The following is a 22,819-nucleotide window of genomic DNA, read 5'->3' as shown; positions in this document are numbered from 1 at the left end:
ACGTTTCCGCCATCGTCTCAAATTTACGAGCAATAATATCAATATCATCGGCGAAACCAAGCAGCTGAACGGACTTCGTGAAAATCGTCCCACTCGTGTTTATCCCCGCTCTTCTTATTACACCCTCCAAAGCAATGTTGAACAGCAAGCACGAAAGACCATCACCTTGCCGTAACCCTCTGCGAGATTCGAAGGGACTCGAGAGTGTCCCTGATACTCGAACTACGCACATCACTCGATCCATCGTCGCCTTGATCAACCGTATCAGTTTATCCGGGAATCCGTATTCGTGCATAATCTGCCATAGCTGTTCTCGATCGATTGTATCATACGCCGATTTGAAATCGATGAACAAGTGATGTGTGGGCACGTTGTATTCGCGGCATTTCTGCAACACCTGGCGGATGGCAAACATCTGGTCCGTTGTAGCGCGTTCACCCATAAATCCAGCCTGATATTGCCCCACGAACTCTCTTGCAATCGGTGATAGACGGCGGCATAATATTTGAGAGAGTATCTTGTAGGCAGCGCTCAGTAGTGTGATCGCGCGGTAGTTCCCGCAATCCAACTTGTCGCCCTTTTTGTAGATGGGACACACGATACCTTCCATCCATTCCTCCGGTAATACTTCCTCCTCCCAAATCTTGGTAATGACCCAGTGTAGTGCTCTCACCAGTGCTTCTCCACCGTATTTTAGTAGCTCGCTTGGTAGTTGATATATATATTGGCGAGATCTACATCTAGCACACATCCCATTGCATAATGTATTGTGTGAATTGCACAATAATCAAAACCGATTTCTGCATCTTTACCTGAAATAGGTCCTAACCTAGTAACATCCTATTAACTCGCCAGGAATATCAAAAGTTTTCAATATTCGAAGCCTCGTCATTTCTTAACCCTTTCCTTCCCACGACTTTGAACGACTATATCTATGCTAAAAAGCGTTTCCGTAAAAAAGGGCTTAAACAAAAGTTATTGCAAATTGGCTAAATTTTTCGAAATCAATGAAAAAAAAATGATTGAAAATCAATAGGTTTTTGATTGTTTATCAATAGTTCCACTTTTGAAACAAGTAGTTAGTAGTTGAATCAACCTTATGAGGTTACAACCATATTCTTAAAATTATTGGATCATTTTCATCTAATTCCATTTGTCCCGATTCCCGAGTTCGTCAAAAATCGATGGTGCTCTAGAGCAACCATGGGAAGTAGAAACACTGTCGGGTAGGACGGGGCAAGATGGCCACCCGAGGCAAGATGAGCACCCCTCCGTTTTACTACTTTTATGATGAATTTTGCCCAAACAACTTCATAATCCGTTAGAATAATGTTCATCCTGTTTGTAAACCTGATAAAAGGTACTTCATAATGAACGAATTAAACAATATTGCCAAATAAGTCGATAGCATGGAATTTTAGCATTTTCTTATAAGAAATCATCAGAATAAAATAAGGTTTTTATGTCAGAATCAAATTTTTACCATAATTCTAGTTATCAGCCAACATTACTAGCTTACTGCAAAGCATTTTAATTTACATTAGAAAATATTTTCTAAAAACAAACATTAAAATTTATTCAATTTTAGTTATTTACCTATAGTGGGGCAAGATGAGCACCCCTGATGGTAATATAGAAAATATTTTGAAATTATTGTAATCCACTCAATAGTGCCGAACATAGGTTTCCGTAACCTCTGCAACTATTTGGTTGAGTAAATTTCTAAAAATAAGCAACCTAATAATCGTTTATTGTTTTTCGGGTCATTTTGTATAAAGTATTATGAAACCGCATTTTTTTCAATAATCGAAAAAAAATAATAATTTTAGAACGTGATTCCATAGCTATACACAAGGTTCACTATATCAATCAGTGTATGACCAATTTATTGTTAAAATATTGGGATTTTAATGAAGTGCTCTTCTTGCCCCGTAGGGGTGCTCGTCTTGCCCCGTAGTATGTTCGAACTGACCATAAAACATCTTTTTTGTTTAGTCAAATAAATCATCCTTATTGTGAATTTTTAACCCTCCCATGTTTATGGGTGATAGAAAACAAGATATAGAAAAGAACTACTGAGAGGTACTTTGAAAAATTGTGTTAACTTTCAATAAACTCAACGTGATCCTTAGGGAGCTCATCTTGCCCCGCCCTACCCTCCTGGTCTTTTAAGACTTAGGTACTACTACTACTTACTACTTTAGACAACACTTTCCCGTTGCAGGAAAATTCAAATCAACGATCAAGCCTCGCGTTACTGCCGTCGAGCAGAAGGAAAAGATTGTCGGCAGTCGCAAGCGGAAGGCCCGCAAGGAAAGCATCACCCGCCGGGATGTCAGTCTGACGGAGAACCTGGTGCCTGAGACGGACGCTCTATTCGCGCTCGCCACGTTGGCGGAAGTGGCCGCTAATGAAAACCATATCGGCGAGAAAACCATCTAAGTCAAACACAAAAAAAAACAAAAATGAATGGTCCAATTGGCGGCGATTTGTGACCGGTAATGATCGAACAGCCAGTGTAATGATAGATACCTACTGTTTTAAGTGAATACAGAAATTATTTTCAAATATTTGCTACAAGCATTAGCGCCGTTTGCGTACAACGCAAACAAAATCCTAGTAACAAACAAAAGAAGATATAAGAGACAAACGATCACATCGTTGATATATTTTTAGATTTAAATATCGTTGATCTGTTTTTTTGATTTTTATTTGATGTGCTAAATGCCGAAGATGTACCACAAACGAGTCGATAGTGCTTGATTCCTTGTTATTCATATTTCACACTAAAAGTTGTTACGTATTGAAAACACATCTTTTATTCTCACAATTCATAGTATTGTCTTGAAAGTAATGATCTAAGATAGATATTCCCTCGTTTATTTAAAAAAAAATATAAGTTGAAGGCATGCTTCAATTACCGTCATTATACTACATTCAATAAGAATATGCTTCGAAAATGTCTACGATAATATGATTCTGTAGATGTACCCGTAAAACATAACATTTCTGCCGTTTCCTAGGTTCGAACAGTTAATTATTATTATATGTGCTTATGTTAAATTTAATAAACATTATCTGGTTTTAGTCTAATAAATTGTTCAACAGAAACGTTCTTTTGCATTTTTATTTCCCGGTCATTCATGCGGGAGCAGTAGTGAAAATCTCTATAAGGGGCATCCATAAAGTACGTCACGCCCTAGAAGCGCGGGTTCTCGGAGTGAATATCTGATAATTTTATCTTGGCATCTTGCATGTGTACATTATTTATGTACGTTACGGCTCTAATTTTTGTCAACACTGATGATATTCGCACTAGCTAGTTGTACAAAATGGCGAAGGCAATGATTGTTTTTGCAAGTTAAACGTTTTCAAGAATCTCAGAAAGAACTCCTTGAAAAATCACAGAAGAAACTTTTGAAGAATTCCCAGAGGGAACTGCTAGAGAAATTCTCAAAAAAAGGAAACCCGAAAAAGAACTTTTTGACTAATCCAAGAAGAAGCTTTTTCAGGATTCTTAGACTTATTTCCTGGAGGAACATCAGAGGAAACTGCTGGAGTAATTTCAGTAGAAACTGAAAGAAAATTTGGAGAAATCTTGGAAGAACTCAGTGGCGATCCCCAAACCTCAACTCTCCCTGTTCAACGAATGCAAATTCTTGATTTTTCGCATTAAATTGGCATATAATTTGTAGAAAATGACGAGAATAACCGTTTCCGCCCATTTTCAATTTGATTCGGATCCTGAATTCTTCGCAAATGCAACTTTTAGGGTCGTTGAACTGAGTTAAACGTCATGGTCTATGGTTCGCATCTCTCAAAATCTCGCTGATTAGACCGGTCGTCCTCCATGGGCACGAAACACCTTCGTGCAGAGGATCAACGCGCCCTTGGAGTTTTCGAACGGAAGGTGCTGCGTACCATCTACGGCGGAGTGCAGATAGAAGACGGGACTTGGAGAAGGCGAATGAACTACGAGCTGCATCAGCTGCTGAGAGAACCAACCATCGTCCACACCGCGAAAATCGGGATGCTACGGTGGGCGGGTCACGTCATCAGGATGTCGGATAACAACCCGACTAAAATGGTTCTCGAGAGTCATCTGACCGGTACAAGAAGACGTGGTGCGCAGCGAGCTAGGTGGGTCGACCAAGTGGAGGACGATCTGCGGACCCTACGCAGAGTGCGGAACTGGAGACAAACAGCCATGAACCGAGTGGAATGGAGGCGGCTACTATGTACAGCAGAGGCCACCCCGGCCTTAGCCTGATCGGTAAGTAAGTAAGCGCAGTGACCATCAGTATTTACAGTTATGTAGGTTGTAAGTGTTGGTGATTTTATGTCGTGAGTGGTACCGAGAATTCTACACCGTAGTTCGGGACTGGGGACCACCCCATGTGCGGCCATTCAGGGCCATTGAAAAATAGGACGGCTGGAGAGGGCAATGACCGATGAACGAGGTCATGAACCTCAAGGCAGTTAACGACTTGGTATTCTTTCACTTTCCCAGAGCTCATTGACCAAGACAAATTGAAGGCTAAAAGTAAAACGAAATAATTCAAAGGAAAAGTTTGGAAAGTTCTATGAAGAATTATTGGAGAAGGTTTGAAAAGTGGAAGAAATGAAAACGAAGTATGTAAAAACGATCACAGAACCCCGTCGTTATACAAAAAAGTTCTCGATCTAGTCCCTACGTCGTCCAAATATCCTTGTCTGAGCAAATTCCGACACAGGAACCCGCTGAGGGGCGATCCATCAACATAACGGGCGCGTAGTAGGCCCAGGAACCCGTGCGGCACCCCAAGCCGTTCTCGAAATCTTACCGTGTATATATTTGTGGCTGCTTTTGCTTCCTATTCTTCCGGGTACCAGAGATTCTGCAGTTTTTAGGTATCCGAAATATATAGCCTGTCCACGACAGGCTTTAGTGAGTATCTAGCCGGGCATCGTAGAATACGATTAGTGGTCCTCCTAGGGGGAATCGTAAAAGCCACTACTGATTTGAAAACTGCGGCTGGAAGTGGAATGCAGACACCAAGCCGCCTTATGGCCGCTATAACTTTTATACACTGAAATCAATTTCATTGTACTTTAAAGTTCAGCCATAAATACTGTTAAATCATAAAACTTACCTTACCGGTCAGGCTATGGCCGGGGTGGGCTCTGCTGTACATAGTAGCCGCCTCCATTCCACTCGGTCCATGGCTGTTTGTCTCCAGTTCCGCACTCTGCGTAGGGTCCGCAGATCGTCCTCCACTTGGTCGACCCACCTAGCTCGCTGCGCTCCACGTCTTCTTGTACCGGTCGGATGACTCTCGTGAACCATTTTAGTCGGGTTGCTATCCGACATCCTGATGACGTGACCCGCCCACCGTAGCCTCCCGATTTTCGCGGTATGGACGATGGTTGGTTCTCCCAGCAGCTGATGCAGCTCGTGGTTCATTCGCCTTCTCTAAGTCCCGTATTCCATCTGCACTCCGCCGTAGACGGTACGCAACACCTTCCGTTCGAAAACCCCAAGGGCGCGTTGGTCCTCTGCACGTAGGGTCCATGTTTCGTGCCCATAGAGGACGACCGGTCTAATCAACGTTTTGTAGATGGTTAACTTCGTGTTACGGCGAACTTTATTCGATCGTAGAGTTCTGCGGAGTCCAAAGTAGGCACGATTTCCTGCCACAATGCGCCTCTGAATTTCTCTGCTGGTGTCGTTGTCGTCGGTCACCAGTGAGCTCAAGTACACGAATTCTTCAACCGCCTCGATTTCATCACCGTCGATATGAATTCGGGGTGGCGGGCGCGGTGATTCCTCCCTGGAGCCCTTTGCCATCATGTACTTTGTCTTCGACACATTAATGACTAATCCAACTCGCCTGGCTTCATTCTTTAGTCGGATGTACGTTTCCGCCATCGTCTCAAATTTACGAGCAATAATATCAATATCATCGGCGAAACCAAGCAGCTGAACGGACTTCGTGAAAATCGTCCCACTCGTGTTTATCCCCGCTCTTCTTATTACACCCTCCAAAGCAATGTTGAACAGCAAGCACGAAAGACCATCACCTTGCCGTAACCCTCTGCGAGATTCGAAGGGACTCGAGAGTGTCCCTGATACTCGAACTACGCACATCACTCGATCCATCGTCGCCTTGATCAACCGTATCAGTTTATCCGGGAATCCGTATTCGTGCATAATCTGCCATAGCTGTTCTCGATCGATTGTATCATACGCCGATTTGAAATCGATGAACAAGTGATGTGTGGGCACGTTGTATTCGCGGCATTTCTGCAACACCTGGCGGATGGCAAACATCTGGTCCGTTGTAGCGCGTTCACCCATAAATCCAGCCTGATATTGCCCCACGAACTCTCTTGCAATCGGTGATAGACGGCGGCATAATATTTGAGAGAGTATCTTGTAGGCAGCGCTCAGTAGTGTGATCGCGCGGTAGTTCCCGCAATCCAACTTGTCGCCCTTTTTGTAGATGGGACACACGATACCTTCCATCCATTCCTCCGGTAATACTTCCTCCTCCCAAATCTTGGTAATGACCCAGTGTAGTGCTCTCACCAGTGCTTCTCCACCGTATTTTAGTAGCTCGCTTGGTAGTTGATCTGCTCCGGCGGCTTTGTTTTTTTTCAACCGGCCAACCTCCTCCTCAATCTCTTGAAGGTCAGGGGCCGGAAGTCTTTCGTCCTGTGCACATACTCCTAGATCTGTTATCACGCCACCTTCGGTACTTGCAACGTCGCCATTGAGGTGCTCATCGTAATGCTGCCGCCACCTCTCGACCACCTCACGCTCGCTCGTGAGAATATTCCCGTGATTATCTCGGCACATGTCGTTAAATCATAAAAGTAGTATAAATTAAGAATTTTTTTCTTGCAAATTATTAAATACCTATCTGACAACTTTTTGTTACAATCGAGAAAATATCGCAGCATCCCCATGTAGTTCAACAAATGACCAATAATGGACAGTAGAAAACCTTTAATACATTTTATGCAATTCAGTATCATAATTTACATTTTATATAACTCATTTTGGTATCATAATGGCCAATTTTTCCGAACTGGTTCATTATGCAACTGAAATGAGCTACATAATGAAAAATAGTTGTATAATGTTCATAATGCAACTCATTTGAGTTGCATTATGAACATTATGCAACTCAAATAGGTTGCATTATGAAAAAATCATTGCATAAAATTTTGTATGGAACTCGTTGCAAAACTCGATTTTTTCACCACTCTTCGTATTTATCCAACTCGGCAAGCCTCGTTGGATAAATATACGACTCGTGCTGCAAAAATCAACTTTTTGCAACTCGTTACATAAATAACTATTGGACACCACCTATTTCAAGCGTTCTATATGAATGTTAAAAATTTGGCTGCTTAATGCTTCTTTATTGAATATTTCTCGTTGCAATGAGGCTATCAAATTTCTTCCAATAATAAATTCAACAATTTGAGGTGCATATTGTATGTGACTGTTAAGTGTATGTCCTTTTGCATACCTTCGCATTTGGAAAGTTTTAGTGACACATTTGCGATGATTTTGAAGTAAATACTTAATTGTTAAGCATGTTTTCCACATAAAACTACAGTATAGGATCTGATTGATCCAATAATCGATATTCAGAAGTATCTACTCTTATAACCTCTTCGGAACAACACATACATCATCGTGCATGTCCAAATTACATACATGCACAAATTATATTACACATGTTCAAATTATATTTTTTCCCTAGTCTTTTTAACCAAAACTTATTTTGTCTTAGTTTTCATAATCATTGTTTTGATTTACAGTAATAACATTGCTTTATGGTTTTATAATGATTCGAGTTACGGATACTTCAACCTTTAAGAAATAAGTGCATTTTATATGACTAATTGGGCGTGAAGTAGAAGGAGGCGCCAAAATGATTTGATGAAGCAGCATACGTTGATAAGAAAATGCAAGTGTGCTCCGATCTGAAGACAAAGCTATGCATTGGAACAGTGCGGGCATCGTGAGATAAATAAACCTGTTTACGGTCCAACTTACCTAAGCGGTATCTAATGCAACTTGCATAGATCGTGGTATATTTAGGGTGATTCGTAAAATCAATTCTACCTTGTTGAAATTTATTTCGATTTTGCATAAACTGAAGCCATAACATATCCCAAGCAACACACATGTCACAAAAGAGTAACGGCTGCGTAATAAATCTGCGCTGCCGTAACTCTTCTGTGACGATGGTATGGTAAGTGGGGGCAGGATGGGTCACCTAAGAAATGGATCCCTATAACTTTCTGAATATAAATCGCATTTCTCTGTATTCTTCCACGACTCTCAGATACACTAGTCAGCTATGATATAAGAGTATAAAAAGGTAATAAAGTTTGAAACCTGCTTCTTGACAAATAATTTTCAAAACATGACCCATCTTGCCCCACCTCATTTTAACGGGGGCAAGATGGATCAGCTATAAGAAAACTCGATTTTCCTCCAACAAAAAATACTATATCTTCTAGTTTTTCTCTATACATCTAAGCTTCATAGACGTACAGATTACATGAAGAAAGTGTTGAAACATATCGGTAGATTATTCTCAGAACTAGAAGATTTTTGTTCGGGTAGCCATAAACGGACTTTGAAAACCTATATTTTTTGAAGGAAATTTTAAAAAATATGTTCTCAAATTTTCAGTGCTCTCATCGCTTCGATAATGTAGGTCACAGAATAGCCTTTCCATGAAAAATAAAACATTTTCAAAAACTATGCAAACATACCGAAAAATTAGGGTGACCCATCTTGCCCCGTCTACACAATACACGTAGGGAGCGGACGGCACCTGAAGTGTGGCAGGCACGGTTCAAGGAAGCGTACCAAACCAAGTACAAACACCACACAAAGATCTTCACGGATGCTTCAAAAACGTCTACTGGAACGGCCATAGCGGTATACGATGAAGCAGACTCGGACAACATCACGGAGAGCATCAACTCGAACTTTTCAATCACGAACGCTGAACTACTCGGCATTTTAAAAGCACTGGAACTCATCAAAGCAAAAGGATACAGGAAAGCGGTCATTTTCACGGACTCAATGAGTGCGTGTGAGATGATACGAAATGGAAGAGCAGTGGACAACAACTATCTCATAGGAGAGATATACAAGGAGTTCCTGAACAATGCGGAAAGTGCGATCAAGGTACAATGGATACCGAGCCATATGGGAATCCATGGGAACGAAATCGCCGATCAGCTGGCAGTGGCCAAAACACAGCACAAACAATCGGACTACCAAGGAGTAACTGCTGGAGACGCGCTCGTCCTGAGCGCGAAAAATACGTGGGAAGATTGGAACCGGAAGTACAAGGAAGTGTCGAAAGACAAAGGAAAATGGCACTACCAATTGATGGAGAAACCAGGGAAACGGATATGGAGTAAGGAGCTCATACTAAACCCAAAAGAAGTGAAAATTCTAAACAGAATTAGAAGTGGACATTGTATGACGAAAGAAAGGAGGGCGAAATGGGGTTGGGAAGAAGACGAATTGTGTGAATGGTGTGAAGAAACCGAAAATCTGAAACACATAATCTACGAGTGCCCACAATACAACCTAAGTCGAAGTCAGTTTCCGGCATTGGAGTATATGAAACCATTAGAAGTGATTCTACAAGAAGGCTGTGAAGAAGAAATGAAGCAAATAGTGAAGTTTTTGGAAGAGAACAACATCCACATATAAAAAGACAACTAAACATGTAACAAACACACAACTAAACATGTAACGAAAAGACAACAGTACACCCAGGGGCGAGATGGACCAACCGTGGTCTTAGCCTGTCTAAAAGACAAATCCAAAAAAAAAAAAAAAAGAACAGTGAATATTAGGAAAAGTACCGTGAAATTGCGGATATTCTGGTGGATCGGATCGGGTACCAGCGGAAGTGAATCAAGTGCGGCCGGAGCAGACCTGTTCCGGCCAAAAAAGTAATATTTTCAGCGGCAGTGGACACCATTGATGACATGGAAGGATGAAACAGACAGAATCGGAAAACTTGTGCGACTTCTTCTCGGTGACCGATCAAAGATGAGTTTATGTGCCGATGGCAAACGGAGTCCTGATACTATTTCCAACAAACAAGTACAGCCGCAGAAGCAGCAACGGACGATGAAAACGGCGACCACGGTGGCGATCACCAAGTCGGAATCGCTTCCCAAGTCGTGAAGGAGGAGGGAATGTTCTAGCACTCACAGCTGCAGCACAGTCACGCGTAAGTCGGGTACATAACGTTCGGGACATTCCTACCGGAAGAGGTTGCTTCCAGCACCCAAGCTGTTTCGAATAGGTGGAGCTAGAGAGCTGATGCCCCGCACCAGCGGCAGTTCCAGGTTAGTTGAGTGTGAACCTCGGGTTGTTTCTTGATCGTACAATTTTACTAACTTATTCCAGGGCCATCGAGAGTCAATCCGAAGACGGATGGAGACTTGAGCGCCAAGGTGGCGTACGATTTCCTGTGCAAAAACAGCAAGCGGAATCGTTTGGAAGCGACGGTGAATAACTACCAAAAACAGCAAATATTTCTGCACGAGAAAGCCACCGTACAGCGGAGGTTCCTACGTGGTAAGTTTATGATGATTTAAAACCTCTTTCAGGGCCATCTGTATGGCGATTTGGGACTTTTCGCCGCTGCCGGAACGGTTCTGAGCAGATCTCGGAGCGGACTCAGTTGTCATGTGATACAGTACAAGCAAGAGTAAGTGAGAACTTATCACGAAGATGCGTCGATCTACATGAAGCTTTTTATATGAGGAAACATCACTGACGACCCTTCTTGCCCAACCGCCCAACCCCACCCTATATCAAAATATTGTTCGGAATTCAAGTTTTTTCAACAGTAAACACTTTTATATGATTTTTACGTCAGCTGTAGCCTTTGCTCTTTTTCTTTTTCTTATTGTAATCTGTTGTTACTCTCCTTCTCAGATAAGTCAGATAAGGTTGTTGTTAATGCAATATCCATAATTGATCTAAGCAGTTTCATATGAATAGCACCCAAAAAATTGTGTTGTAGTTTCTACCGAACCCATGGTAGCAGTGAGAAGTGCACCAACAATTTTCAACCGAATGCTGAATTCTGCTTAATGTACTGAAACAGTTGTAAATATTACCTTGCCTGCTTTTTAACTGAAAGCATTCTAGATGCTATTATTTATTTTGGTATTGTAATTTTGACCATGTCAAGTTGTTTGTTGCGAGTTTTAAATAGATAACTGGATAAGCTAGCCAAAAATACAATGCCAAAAATAGTAGCATCTAAAATATTATCAGTTGAAATTACTGTATGTATGGTATTCCCTGGCCAAGTTCGCAGGGTTTGACGGTATTAAAGTGAAGGTTATTGTAATATAGTATTCTTTAGTGAATCATATCACCTTTTTAACAGTCTAATACGCCTCCAACGGTTCATCACGAACCGGCTGCTGCAGATGAAGTATGGCTGATGATCATATGTTTTGGCATATTCATCACATGCTTGATAAACACGGAGGGACCGCCGGGGCTGAATAGATTCTATACCCAAGCAATAGTTCCACGTCTGTTAGATTTGAGAAGGTTTTGAAGATCGTCACAAATTCTAGTAGAAATATTATAGGTTTTGTGACAGGTTTTGAAACCTTTTCATTGCCATTAGACTTGAAAATGCTGTTTGGGCTTTCTTCCCTACATTTTTTGGTTGATTTTGATTAACTACTAAATTTACTATAATTTCAGTAATATACAATAATTAAATAAATTCAAATTAGTAATTTTATCAAAACAAATTTGCTTTTTTAAATATTTCAATGATATCCAGTAATATTCTCTTTATATAAATCTAGTAAAATCAACCGAATAGTAGGAAGGAAAGTTGCAGTACTTAATAGTGCTGATAGATTCGAAGCTAACGTGCGAACAATGAAATACTGCACGAATTTATACTGGCCTGCTTGCTCTCACGCATGGTTTGACTTTTGAGCGGTGACGACACCACTCAAACGTCAAATTTCTTTGGGAGTGGGCGGGCCAGCCCAAGTACGTGCAGTGGACCATACTTAAACACTTTATTGACGTCAATGCGTTCGACATGACATTTTGAACAAAAACAGGTTGTTTCTAAGCTGAAATGACGTAACTTTTGTATGACTAGGAGAGAAAATGACATGGTTTATCTAGGTAGGACCGATAGGACAAATGAACGGATTGGCTCTGTTTTAATAGTTAGGTTGTTTTCGTATCTCGTATCATTGGAAGCCCATGACATGTTCAAAACTAGTGTCTATCATTGGGGATAGCGCCAGTGCTGTAGGTGGCTACCAACATAGGTGTTATCGCAGTAAAGGTTGTTGTCTTCAATTGGTATTTGACCGTAATTAATTCGATTATACATTTTACATAATATTTCTTGAAGATAGCAGGCACAGTTGTCAACATAGACAGCATTTTGTGTTGTTATTTCCAAGAAGTAATAGCAAGGGTATAAACATTCCTGGTGATTTAGGTTCCGCGGGTAAAGATTTATTCTGATAGCTTCATATACTTCACATGACTGAGGACGGACATGACTAATACATCTACGGGAGGGAAAATGCAAAATTTCGATTAAAACTACTTGGGCACAATGTAAAAACTAGTGTTAAATTGGGCAACATAGCATATTCCGTCTAATCATTGGTCTTTGTAGAGATGAAATTTGAATAACGGGTTCAGCCTTGACAAACAAGCTGTCACGCAGCTTCAACTGAAAACCCATAGAAAAAAAATACTGTATGTATGGTATTATTGTCAATGTTTCAGTACAAATAACAAGATTCTCTCGAAATTTGTTAGTTTCATTTTGGTTCTCAACTATGTTTCCTATACCTATACCAGTATTCTTGACCTAATGTAAAGTAGCAAAGCTATCGTTAATAATAAAACTACAAATTACAAATAATGATTATTTATGTAACGAGTTGCAAAAAGTTGATTTTTTCAGCAAGAGTGCTGAAAAAATCGAGTTTTGCAACGAGTTCCATACAAAATTCTATGATTTTTTCATAATGCAACTCATTTGAGTTGCATAATATTCATAATGCAACTCAAATGAGTTGCATTATGAACATTATACAACTATTTTTCATTATGCATCAGTTGCATAATGAACCAGTTTGGAAAAAAGCCATTATGATACCAAAATGAGTTAGATAAAATGTAAATTATGATACTGAATTGCATAAAATTATTTTACATGATGCAATCAGAAAATTTCAAATGTTTCATCAAGGGGGACTGGCAGGTTTGCGATTTTATAATTTGAGTTTTTTTTTTTTCAAAGAAGAATCTCATAAAAAGTAGTAATCCGCAGTTTACTACAAATTTGTAGTAAATACTACATGAAATACTACTTTCATAGGTATGAATAAATAATGTTGAAACTATTGCTCCATGGCCACGCAGGTCATAGCTAGACTAGCCCCTTCGATGACGATGAATAATCAAGTCAAGCCGGCTGTGGCAACTATATTGCCACCTACATTTTCGAAAATTTCTTTCACACAAAAATGGTTTTGTAAACAAAATGTATTTAATCATTAAATCATCATAATAGTATGCTTTGACACCTCTAATTTTCTCTGCCTTATAAAGGGTTAATCAGAACCTTCCAAAGCAGGGATGGGAACACTCACTTGCAACGAAGTTTACTCACTAGCCATCATCACAGCTCAGAAGCATGCCATCAAAAACAGTGTTTGGAGTGTGCGCCCCTTACTTTATTCTTATACTTTAAACGCAAGCCAATAATTCTCGGAAATATATTGTAGAACCCTCTGTATATTGAACTTTAAATTTATTTCAGGAACTACTGGAGGAGCCGTCCATCCCAGCTGATAAGTGGCATGAACATCGTTACCATTATACCAGAGTGGATATAGTTTTACTATTGTATTGTTTATGTTCATATCTATAAATAAATATTTGGTAGGGGGGGGGGGCGTGTCTAGGTGTCTAGTTTGGGACTGCAAAATATCCGAAATTACACCGGGGTTCTTTACCAAAACGTTAGTATTGTTAGCTAGGACTTTTGAAAATACTAATAGTCGCTATGAATTTTTCGCAGATAATCTTAGTAATCAGAACTTGTAGTTAAATGGGCCAAACATGTCCTCTAAAATCGCGAGGTGACGCAAAATCCTCTTCCTTGAACTCGACACGCGAAGGTTCACCAATTCCTCTCAAGTAACCCAAAAAAGGCCTTCTATAACTACAACATAATTAGAATTCAATAAGTGATGGCTTTCCACGTCGTTTCAAGTCGAGAGGTGGCGCAAAAAAAAATATGGCACAAATGTCCCAAATGGAGGATAACGTGCCTCTGGAGCCGGCTTTCTTAAGACTTCTTTAATTACTTCCGAGGTCCACGTGTGCTTCTTCATTGAAAGAGAAGTTTCTAAGGTTCACCATGTCCTCCCAGGTAGAGAGGTGTCGCAAAGTATGGTCAAACTAACTAAGACTTCTGTATTCAGTGGTCCATTTTTTTGCTTCTTCACTCAAAGAGAAGTTTCTTAGGTTCACCATGTCCTCTCAGGTGGCGAGGTGACGCAAAGTATAATCAAACTAATAGGACTTCTGTAATTACTTCAGATGTCCTTGTGTGCTTCTTCACTCAAAGAGAAGTTTCTTAGGTTCACCATGTCCTTCCAGGTAGCGAGCTAACGCAAAGTATGGTCAAACTAACTAAGACTTCTGTATTCAGAGGTCCATGTGTACTTCTTTACTTTAAATCATAATTTGTCTTTAACCCGGGAGCGGTCGTGTCGTGTACTGAGTACACGCACCATAAAAAATGCACGCTTTTGGTACAAAGCGTGAGCGTGGCGTCGTTGCAGGTAGTCAAAGACGCGACTGCTCGAGGGTTAACAAGGTTTACCAAGTCCTCTCAAAATGTTTGGTGACATGAAATACGTTCAAGTAAAGAATATGCCACTTTTCCTAAATAAAATTTTACTGGTTCATAAGATATTATTTGAACTAAATCATAATTTGTCTTTAACAAGGTTTACCAAGTCCTCTCAAAGTGTTTGGTGACACGAAATACGTTCAAGTTAAAAATATGCCACTTTTCCTAAAGAAAATTTTACTGGTCCTTTAGATATAGGGTAGGGCGGGGCAAGATGAGCACCCTAAGGATCACGTTGAGTTTATTGAAAGTTAACACAATTTTTCAAAGTAGCTCTCAGCAGTTCTCTTCTATATCTTGTTTTCTATCACCCATAAACATGGGAGGGTTAAAAATTCACAATAAGGATGATTTATTTGACTAAACAAAAAAGATGTTTTATGGTCAGTTCGAACATGCTACGGGGCAAGACGAGCACCCCTACGGGGCAAGAAGAGCACTTCATTAAAATCCCAATATTTTAACAATAAATTGGTCATACACTGATTGATATAGTGAACCTTGTGTATAGCTATGGTATCACGTTCTAAAATTATCATTTTTTTTTCGATTATTGAAAAAAATGCGGTTTTATAATACTTTATACAAAATGACCCGAAAAACAATAAACGATTATTAGGTTGCTTATTTTTAAAAATTTACTCAACCAAATAGCTGCAGAGGTTACGGAAACCTATGTACGGCACTATTGAGTGGATTACAATAATTACAAAATATTTTCTATATTACCATCAGGGGTGCTCATCTTGCCCCACTATAGGTAAATAACTAAAATTGAATTAATTTTAATGTTTGTTTTTAGAAAATATTTTCTAATGTAAATTAAAATGCTTTGCAGTAAGCTAGTAATGTTCGCTGATAACTAGAATTATGGTAAAAATTTGATTCTGACATAAAAACCTTATTTTATTCTGATGATTTCTTATAAGAAAATGCTAAAATTCCATGCTATCGACTTATTTGACAATATTGTTTAATTCGTTCATTATGAAGTACCTTTTATCAGGTTTACAAACAGGATGAACATTATTCTAACGGATTATGAAGTTGTTTGGACAAAATTCATCATAAAAGTAGTAAAACGGAGGGGTGCTCATCTTGCCCCGGGTGGCCATCTTGCCCCGTCCTACCCTACTTTAAACTAAATCATAATTTGTCTTTAACAAGGTTTATCAAGTCCTCTCAAAGTGTTTGGTGACACGAAATACGTTCAAATTAAAAATATGCCACTTTTCCTAAAGAAAATTTTATTGGTTCATTAGATATTCTTTGAACTAAATCATAATTTGTCTTTAACAAGGTTTACCAAGTCCTCTCAAAGTGTTTGGTGACACGAAATACGTTCAAGTTAAAAATATGCCACTTTTCCTAAAGAAAATTTTATTGGTTCATTAGATATTTTTTGAACTAAATCATAATTTGTCTTTAACAAGGTTTACCAAGCCCTCTCAAAGTGTTTGATGACACGAAATACATTAAAATTAAAAATAGGCCACTTTTCCTTCAAAAAATTTTACTGGTTTATAAGATATTTTTTGAACTAAATCATAATTTGTCTTTAACAAGGTTTACCAAGTCCTCTCAAAGTGTTTGGTGACACGAAATACGTTCAAGTTGAAAATATGCCACTTTTCCTAAAGAAAATTTTATTGGTTCATTAGATATTCTTCAAACTAAATCATAATTTGTCTTTCACAAGGTTTACCAAGTCCTCTCAAAGTGTTTGGTGACACGAAATACGTTCAAGTTAAAAATATGCCACTTTTCCTAAAGAAAATTTTACTGGTCCTTTAGATATACTTTAAACTAAATCATAATTTGTCTTTAACAAGGTTTATCAAGTCCTCAAAGTGTTTGGTGACACGAAATACGTTCAAGTTAAAAATATGCCACTTTTCCTAAAGAAAATTTTACTGGTCCTTTAGATATACTTTAAACTAAATCATAATTTGTCTTTAACAAGGTTTATCAAGTCCTCTCAAAGTGTTTGGTGACACGAAATACAAGTTAAAAATATGCCACTTTTCCTAAAGAAAATTTTATTGGTTCATTAGATATTCTTTGAACTAAATAATAATTTGTCTTTAACAAGGTTTACCAAGTCCTCTCAAAGTGTTTGGTGACACGAAATACGTTCAAGTTAAAAATATGCCACTTTTCCTAAAGAAAATTTTATTGGTTTATTAGATATTCTTTAAACTAAATCATAATTTGTCTTTAACAAGGTTAACCAAGTCCTCTCAAAGTGTGTCACCAAACGAAATACGTTCAAGTTGAAAATATGCCACTTTTCCTAAAGAAAATTTTACTGGTTCATTAGATATTCTTCAAACTAAATCATAATTTGTCTTTAACAAGGTTTACCAAGTCCTCTCAAAGTGTTTGGTGGCACGAAATACATTAAAATTAAAAATATGCCACTTTTCCTTCAAAAACTTTTACTGGTTCATTAGATATTTTTTGAACTAAATTATAATTTGTCTTTAACAAGGTTTACCAAGTCCTCTCAAAGTGTTTGGTGACACGAAATACGTTCAAGTTAAAAATATGCCACTTTTCCTAAAGAAAATTTTATTGGTTCATTAGATATTCTTTGAACTAAATCATAATTTGTCTTTAACAAGGTTAACCAAGTCCTCTCAAAGTGTGTCACCAAACGAAATACGTTCAAGTTAAAAATATGCCACTTTTCCTTCAAAAACTTTTACTGGTTCATTAGATATTTTTTGAACTAATTCATAATTTGTCTTTAACAAGGTTTACCAAGTCCTCTCAAAGTGTTTGGTGACACGAAATACGTTCAAGTTAAAAATATGCCACTTTTCCTTCAAAAACTTTTACTGGTTCATTAGATATTTTTTGAACTAAATCATAATTTGTCTTTAACAAGGTTTACCAAGTCCTCTCAAAGTGTTTGGTGACACGAAATACGTTCAAGTTAAAAATATGCCACTTTTCCTAAAGAAAATTTTACTGGTCCTTTAGATATACTTTAAACTAAATCATAATTTGTCTTTAACAAGGTTTATCAAGTCCTCTCAAAGTGTTTGGTGACACGAAATACGTTCAAATTAAAAATATGCCACTTTTCCTAAAGAAAATTTTATTGGTTCATTAGATATTCTTTGAACTAAATCATAATTTGTCTTTAACAAGGTTTACCAAGTCCTCTCAAAGTGTGTCACCAAACGAAATACGTTCAAGTTAAAAATATGCCACTTTTCCTTCAAAAACTTTTACTGGTTCATTAGATATTCTTCAAACTAAATCATAATTTGTCTTTAACAAGGTTTACCAAGTCCTCTCAAAGTGTTTGGTGACACGAAATACGTTCAAGTTAAAAATATGCCACTTTTCCTAAAGAAAATTTTATTGGTTCATTAGATATTCTTTGAACTAAATCATAATTTGTCTTTAACAAGGTTAACCAAGTCCTCTCAAAGTGTGTCACCAAACGAAATACGTTCAAGTTAAAAATATGCCACTTTTCCTTCAAAAACTTTTACTGGTTCATTAGATATTTTTTGAACTAATTCATAATTTGTCTTTAACAAGGTTTACCAAGTCCTCTCAAAGTGTTTGGTGACACGAAATACGTTCAAGTTAAAAATATGCCACTTTTCCTTCAAAAACTTTTACTGGTCCATTAGATATTTTTTGAACTAAATCATAATTTGTCTTTAACAAGGTTTACCAAGTCCTCTCAAAGTGTTTGGTGACACGAAATACGTTCAAGTTAAAAATATGCCACTTTTCCTAAAGAAAATTTTACTGGTCCTTTAGATATACTTTAAACTAAATCATAATTTGTCTTCAACAAGGTTTATCAAGTCCTCTCAAAGTGTTTGGTGACACGAAATACGTTCAAATTAAAAATATGCCACTTTTCCTAAAGAAAATTTTATTGGTTCATTAGATATTCTTTGAACTAAATCATAATTTGTCTTTAACAAGGTTTACCAAGTCCTCTCAAAGTGTGTCACCAAACGAAATACGTTCAAGTTAAAAATATGCCACTTTTCCTTCAAAAACTTTTACTGGTTCATTAGATATTTTTTGAACTAATTCATAATTTGTCTTTAACAAGGTTTACCAAGTCCTCTCAAAGTGTTTGGTGACACGAAATACGTTCAAGTTAAAAATATGCCACTTTTCCTTCAAAAACTTTTACTGGTTCATTAGATATTTTTTGAACTAAATCATAATTTGTCTTTAACAAGGTTTACCAAGTCCTCTCAAAGTGTTTGGTGACACGAAATACGTTCAAATTAAAAATATGCCACTTTTCCTAAAGAAAATTTTATTGGTTCATTAGATATTCTTTGAACTAAATCATAATTTGTCTTTAACAAGGTTTACCAAGTCCTCTCAAAGTGTGTCACCAAACGAAATACGTTCAAGTTAAAAATATGCCACTTTTCCTTCAAAAACTTTTACTGGTTCATTAGATATTTTTTGAACTAATTCATAATTTGTCTTTAACAAGGTTTACCAAGTCCTCTCAAAGTGTTTGGTGACACGAAATACGTTCAAGTTAAAAATATGCCACTTTTCCTTCAAAAACTTTTACTGGTTCATTAGATATTTTTTGAACTAAATCATAATTTGTCTTTAACAAGGTTTACCAAGTCCTCTCAAAGTGTTTGGTGACACGAAATACGTTCAAATTAAAAATATGCCACTTTTCCTAAAGAAAATTTTATTGGTTCATTAGATATTCTTTGAACTAAATCATAATTTGTCTTTAACAAGGTTTACCAAGTCCTCTCAAAGTGTTTGGTGACACGAAATACGTTCAAGTTAAAAATATGCCACTTTTCCTGAAGAAAATTTTACTGGTCCTTTAGATATACTTTAAACTAAATCATAATTTGTCTTTAACAAGGTTTATCAAGTCCTCTCAAAGTGTTTGGTGACACGAAATACGTTCAAATTAAAAATATGCGACTTTTCCTAAAGAAAATTTTATTGGTTCATTAGATATTCTTTGAACTAAATCATAATTTGTCTTTAACAAGGTTTACCAAGTCCTCTCAAAGTGTTTGGTGACACAAAATACGTTCAATTTAAAAACAGGCCGTGACGCATAATACATCTGCTTTTAAAAATAGATCATTTCTCTTTATATTTTCTTTTCCTTGTGCTTAGAACTTGTTAAAAAGGTTCACCAAGTCCTCTGAAGTCGTTTGGTGATGCACATAGTACATCATCTTTTAACTCTCACATTCTCGATGACCATAAGGACGTTGACCTTACTAGTTGAGAGTTCTCGAACTGTGTACATTGAGAAAAGGTTAGCTAGTCCCAAGCCCCGTTCATTGGTTCTCTGTGCAATTTCGATTGTTCCGGTCAATCACGGAGTAGCAACTACGAATTGTACGTTCATCTATGCTCATGCTCACCATGTCTTCCTAGATAACCAGGTGAATGTTCAAACTATTAGATTCACCAATTAATACTTCTGTAAAGCAAAGTGATCTTCATCCAAAACATGGAGGAATATCCAACAGCACGACCAGGTGCTTCTCAATTACTGGTTTAGTCACACTAGTTTCGAAGCGGTTTGTAGTTAGCCTCCATTTAGCCTCCAAAAATAATTTGCTGTTGTAGGGTTTTTGGAGGCTAACTACAAATCGTTGGAGGCTAACTTTTTGGGGCATTGTAGGGCAAAACCAAGGACGCCAATCGAAAAATCAGCTCATTTCTAATCGGAAAACATATAAAAACTTTGAATTTTCCTTAAAAATAACGAGTTTTAAACGAAAAACATTTTTTCCATAGTAACTTGCATGCAAGTTTGGAGGCTAACTACAAATCGTTGGAGGCTAACTGTTTGGGGCCTTTTGGGGCAAAACCGAGTACGCCAATCGGAAGATTGGATAACTTCCAATCAGAAAACATATAGCAACTTTTAATTTATCTTAAATTTTACCAAATATAGAAGAAAAAACCAAAATTTCGTTAGGCACTGACATGCAAAATTGGAGGCTAACTACAGAAATTAGGAAAATCTTTGGAGGTTCAGGTTTTGGCTAACTAAAAGATCATAATCGACCCACAAGGAGTTAGCTGGGACCCTAACGAAGCGATTGAGACTGACTAATTGAAAATCCGTGTTGGTTTACTAAAAATTTTCAATCAAATACGGATTTTGCAATTTTGTTCGTAGATTGATCTGATTTTCAAGCACAAGCCCCCACAAAAGTTTGGAGGCTAAGGTTTTGGCAAACCAAAAGGTCACAACCTGCATATTGGGAGTTAGCTGGGACCCTAAGGAAACGATTGCTCCCAAGTATTTGAAAATCCGTGTTGGTTTTCTGAAAAAAATTCATGAAATACGGATTTTGCAATTTTGTTCGTAGATTTTGTTGGGTATCTCAGCGCAGCGGACAAGAACAACCGAAGCGATCGACCGCTTAATTGATTACCATCCCGCGATATGTGATTCGTCGGAAGTAAACTACACGGACTACAGTTTCAACATCGTCTATTTACATTGATGGATTAGTACGGACTGAAATATACATCACACAAGTTCATAACATGTCAGCGATTACGCTTCGTCAATCAAACACATACATACACACTACATCTGTCATATAACATTCATCCTTACCAGGGGGCTGTCACTACTCTACTCCAACACTCCTCCTTAGTGCAGCCCCCATATCATATTACTGACATAACGTCAACTCCTCCTGACTCAAAACTGATTTCAAATCATCAAAATGTTAACACAAATAGTAGAGCCCACCACTCTTTTTGCCTACGGCGAGCACCGTCGCTCCATCCATAATACGGAAGTCCTTCTGGCCAAAGACAACCGTATAACCTTCCTCCGTGATCCGACTGACCGATAGCACCTTCCTGGATAATCCGGGCACGTACAAGACTTCTTTCAGCGTTATATCGACTTCCTCGCCATTCATCCCGCTTGTTGTGATCCTTCCTGTACCGCTACCTTTCGCTTTCACAGTTTTCCCATCTGCTAACAATACTTCTTTAGCACATGGATTCCACCAACCGAGATCATCCGTCGAATTTGTCATGTGCTTCGTACATCCTGTGTCAACGATCCATTCTCCTACAGACTCACAACTCCTAGTCGTCATCGTGAAGCATACTCCACGACCATCACCTTCATTTTCCGTATGCGGATGCCTTACACTTGTCGTCTTCGCTTCGTTCTGCTTTTCTACACTAGCCTTCACTTCCTCCAACAAAACAGGACAGTTTCGTTGGAAATGCCCTTCACGTCCGCAGTAGTAGCACCTCCGAACAAAACTCCTCCGCTTTTCACCTTCCACTGTAGATTTCATAGCCTTTTCCGGGTCGCTCTTCTCGTTTCGATTTTCGCTTCTTCTTCGCCAGTCATCCAAAAGTTTCCCTTTAACATAATCCAACTTGAGATCTTCTTCCGGGCGTCCTTCCAAGGCGGTCACAAGCGGGTTGTACGATTCTGGCAGACTGGATAGTAGAATCGCTACAACCAAATGTTCCTTGAGCGACTCACCCATTCTGGCCAGACGATGGACCAGCTCCGAGGCCTCCGTCAGGTGATCCGACATGCTTTCTTCTTCCTTCAACCGCATCGAACATAGCCGCCGTAAAACATGAATCTTGTTTGATAACGATCCTCTCTCATGGTAGGCCTTGAGCTTTTCCCACATATCCTTCGCCGTTGTAGCTTCCATAATGTGCACCAACTGACTATCCTCAAGCGCCAAACCGATCAACGCTCGTGCCTTCTCATCTTAATTTTTTATTTTTTTTTTCGTCACTCAAAACCACACTTTTGGACCACTGTGCAGCGTTCTTCCAAACTCTCAAATCGCTCTTCACACAAA

The 22,819-nt window shown here is 38.4% G+C and overlaps 1 protein-coding gene and 1 long non-coding RNA gene across 2 annotated transcripts; both read left to right on the top strand.

Annotated features, from left to right (window-relative positions):
• Positions 1 to 8,885: 8,885 nt before the first annotated feature.
• LOC134291176 (uncharacterized) lies at positions 8,886 to 9,855 on the top strand. Its single transcript, XM_062858615.1, has one exon. It carries the CDS (start codon positions 9,095 to 9,097, stop codon positions 9,734 to 9,736), a length of 642 nt encoding a protein of 213 aa, XP_062714599.1. The 5' UTR covers positions 8,886 to 9,094; the 3' UTR covers positions 9,737 to 9,855.
• A 10-nt stretch (positions 9,856 to 9,865) lies between these two features.
• Positions 9,866 to 15,147, top strand: LOC134291177 (uncharacterized). Its single transcript, XR_009998951.1, has 3 exons — positions 9,866 to 10,383; positions 10,445 to 10,615; positions 13,872 to 15,147. It is a non-coding gene; the product is annotated as an uncharacterized LOC134291177 (long non-coding RNA).
• Positions 15,148 to 22,819: the final 7,672 nt, after the last annotated feature.

Source organism: Aedes albopictus, chromosome 3 (assembly GCF_035046485.1).
Source record: "Aedes albopictus strain Foshan chromosome 3, AalbF5, whole genome shotgun sequence".
NCBI classification, from domain to species: Eukaryota; Metazoa; Arthropoda; class Insecta; order Diptera; family Culicidae; genus Aedes; species Aedes albopictus.
This window is presented reverse-complemented; position numbering and strand designations above follow the sequence as displayed.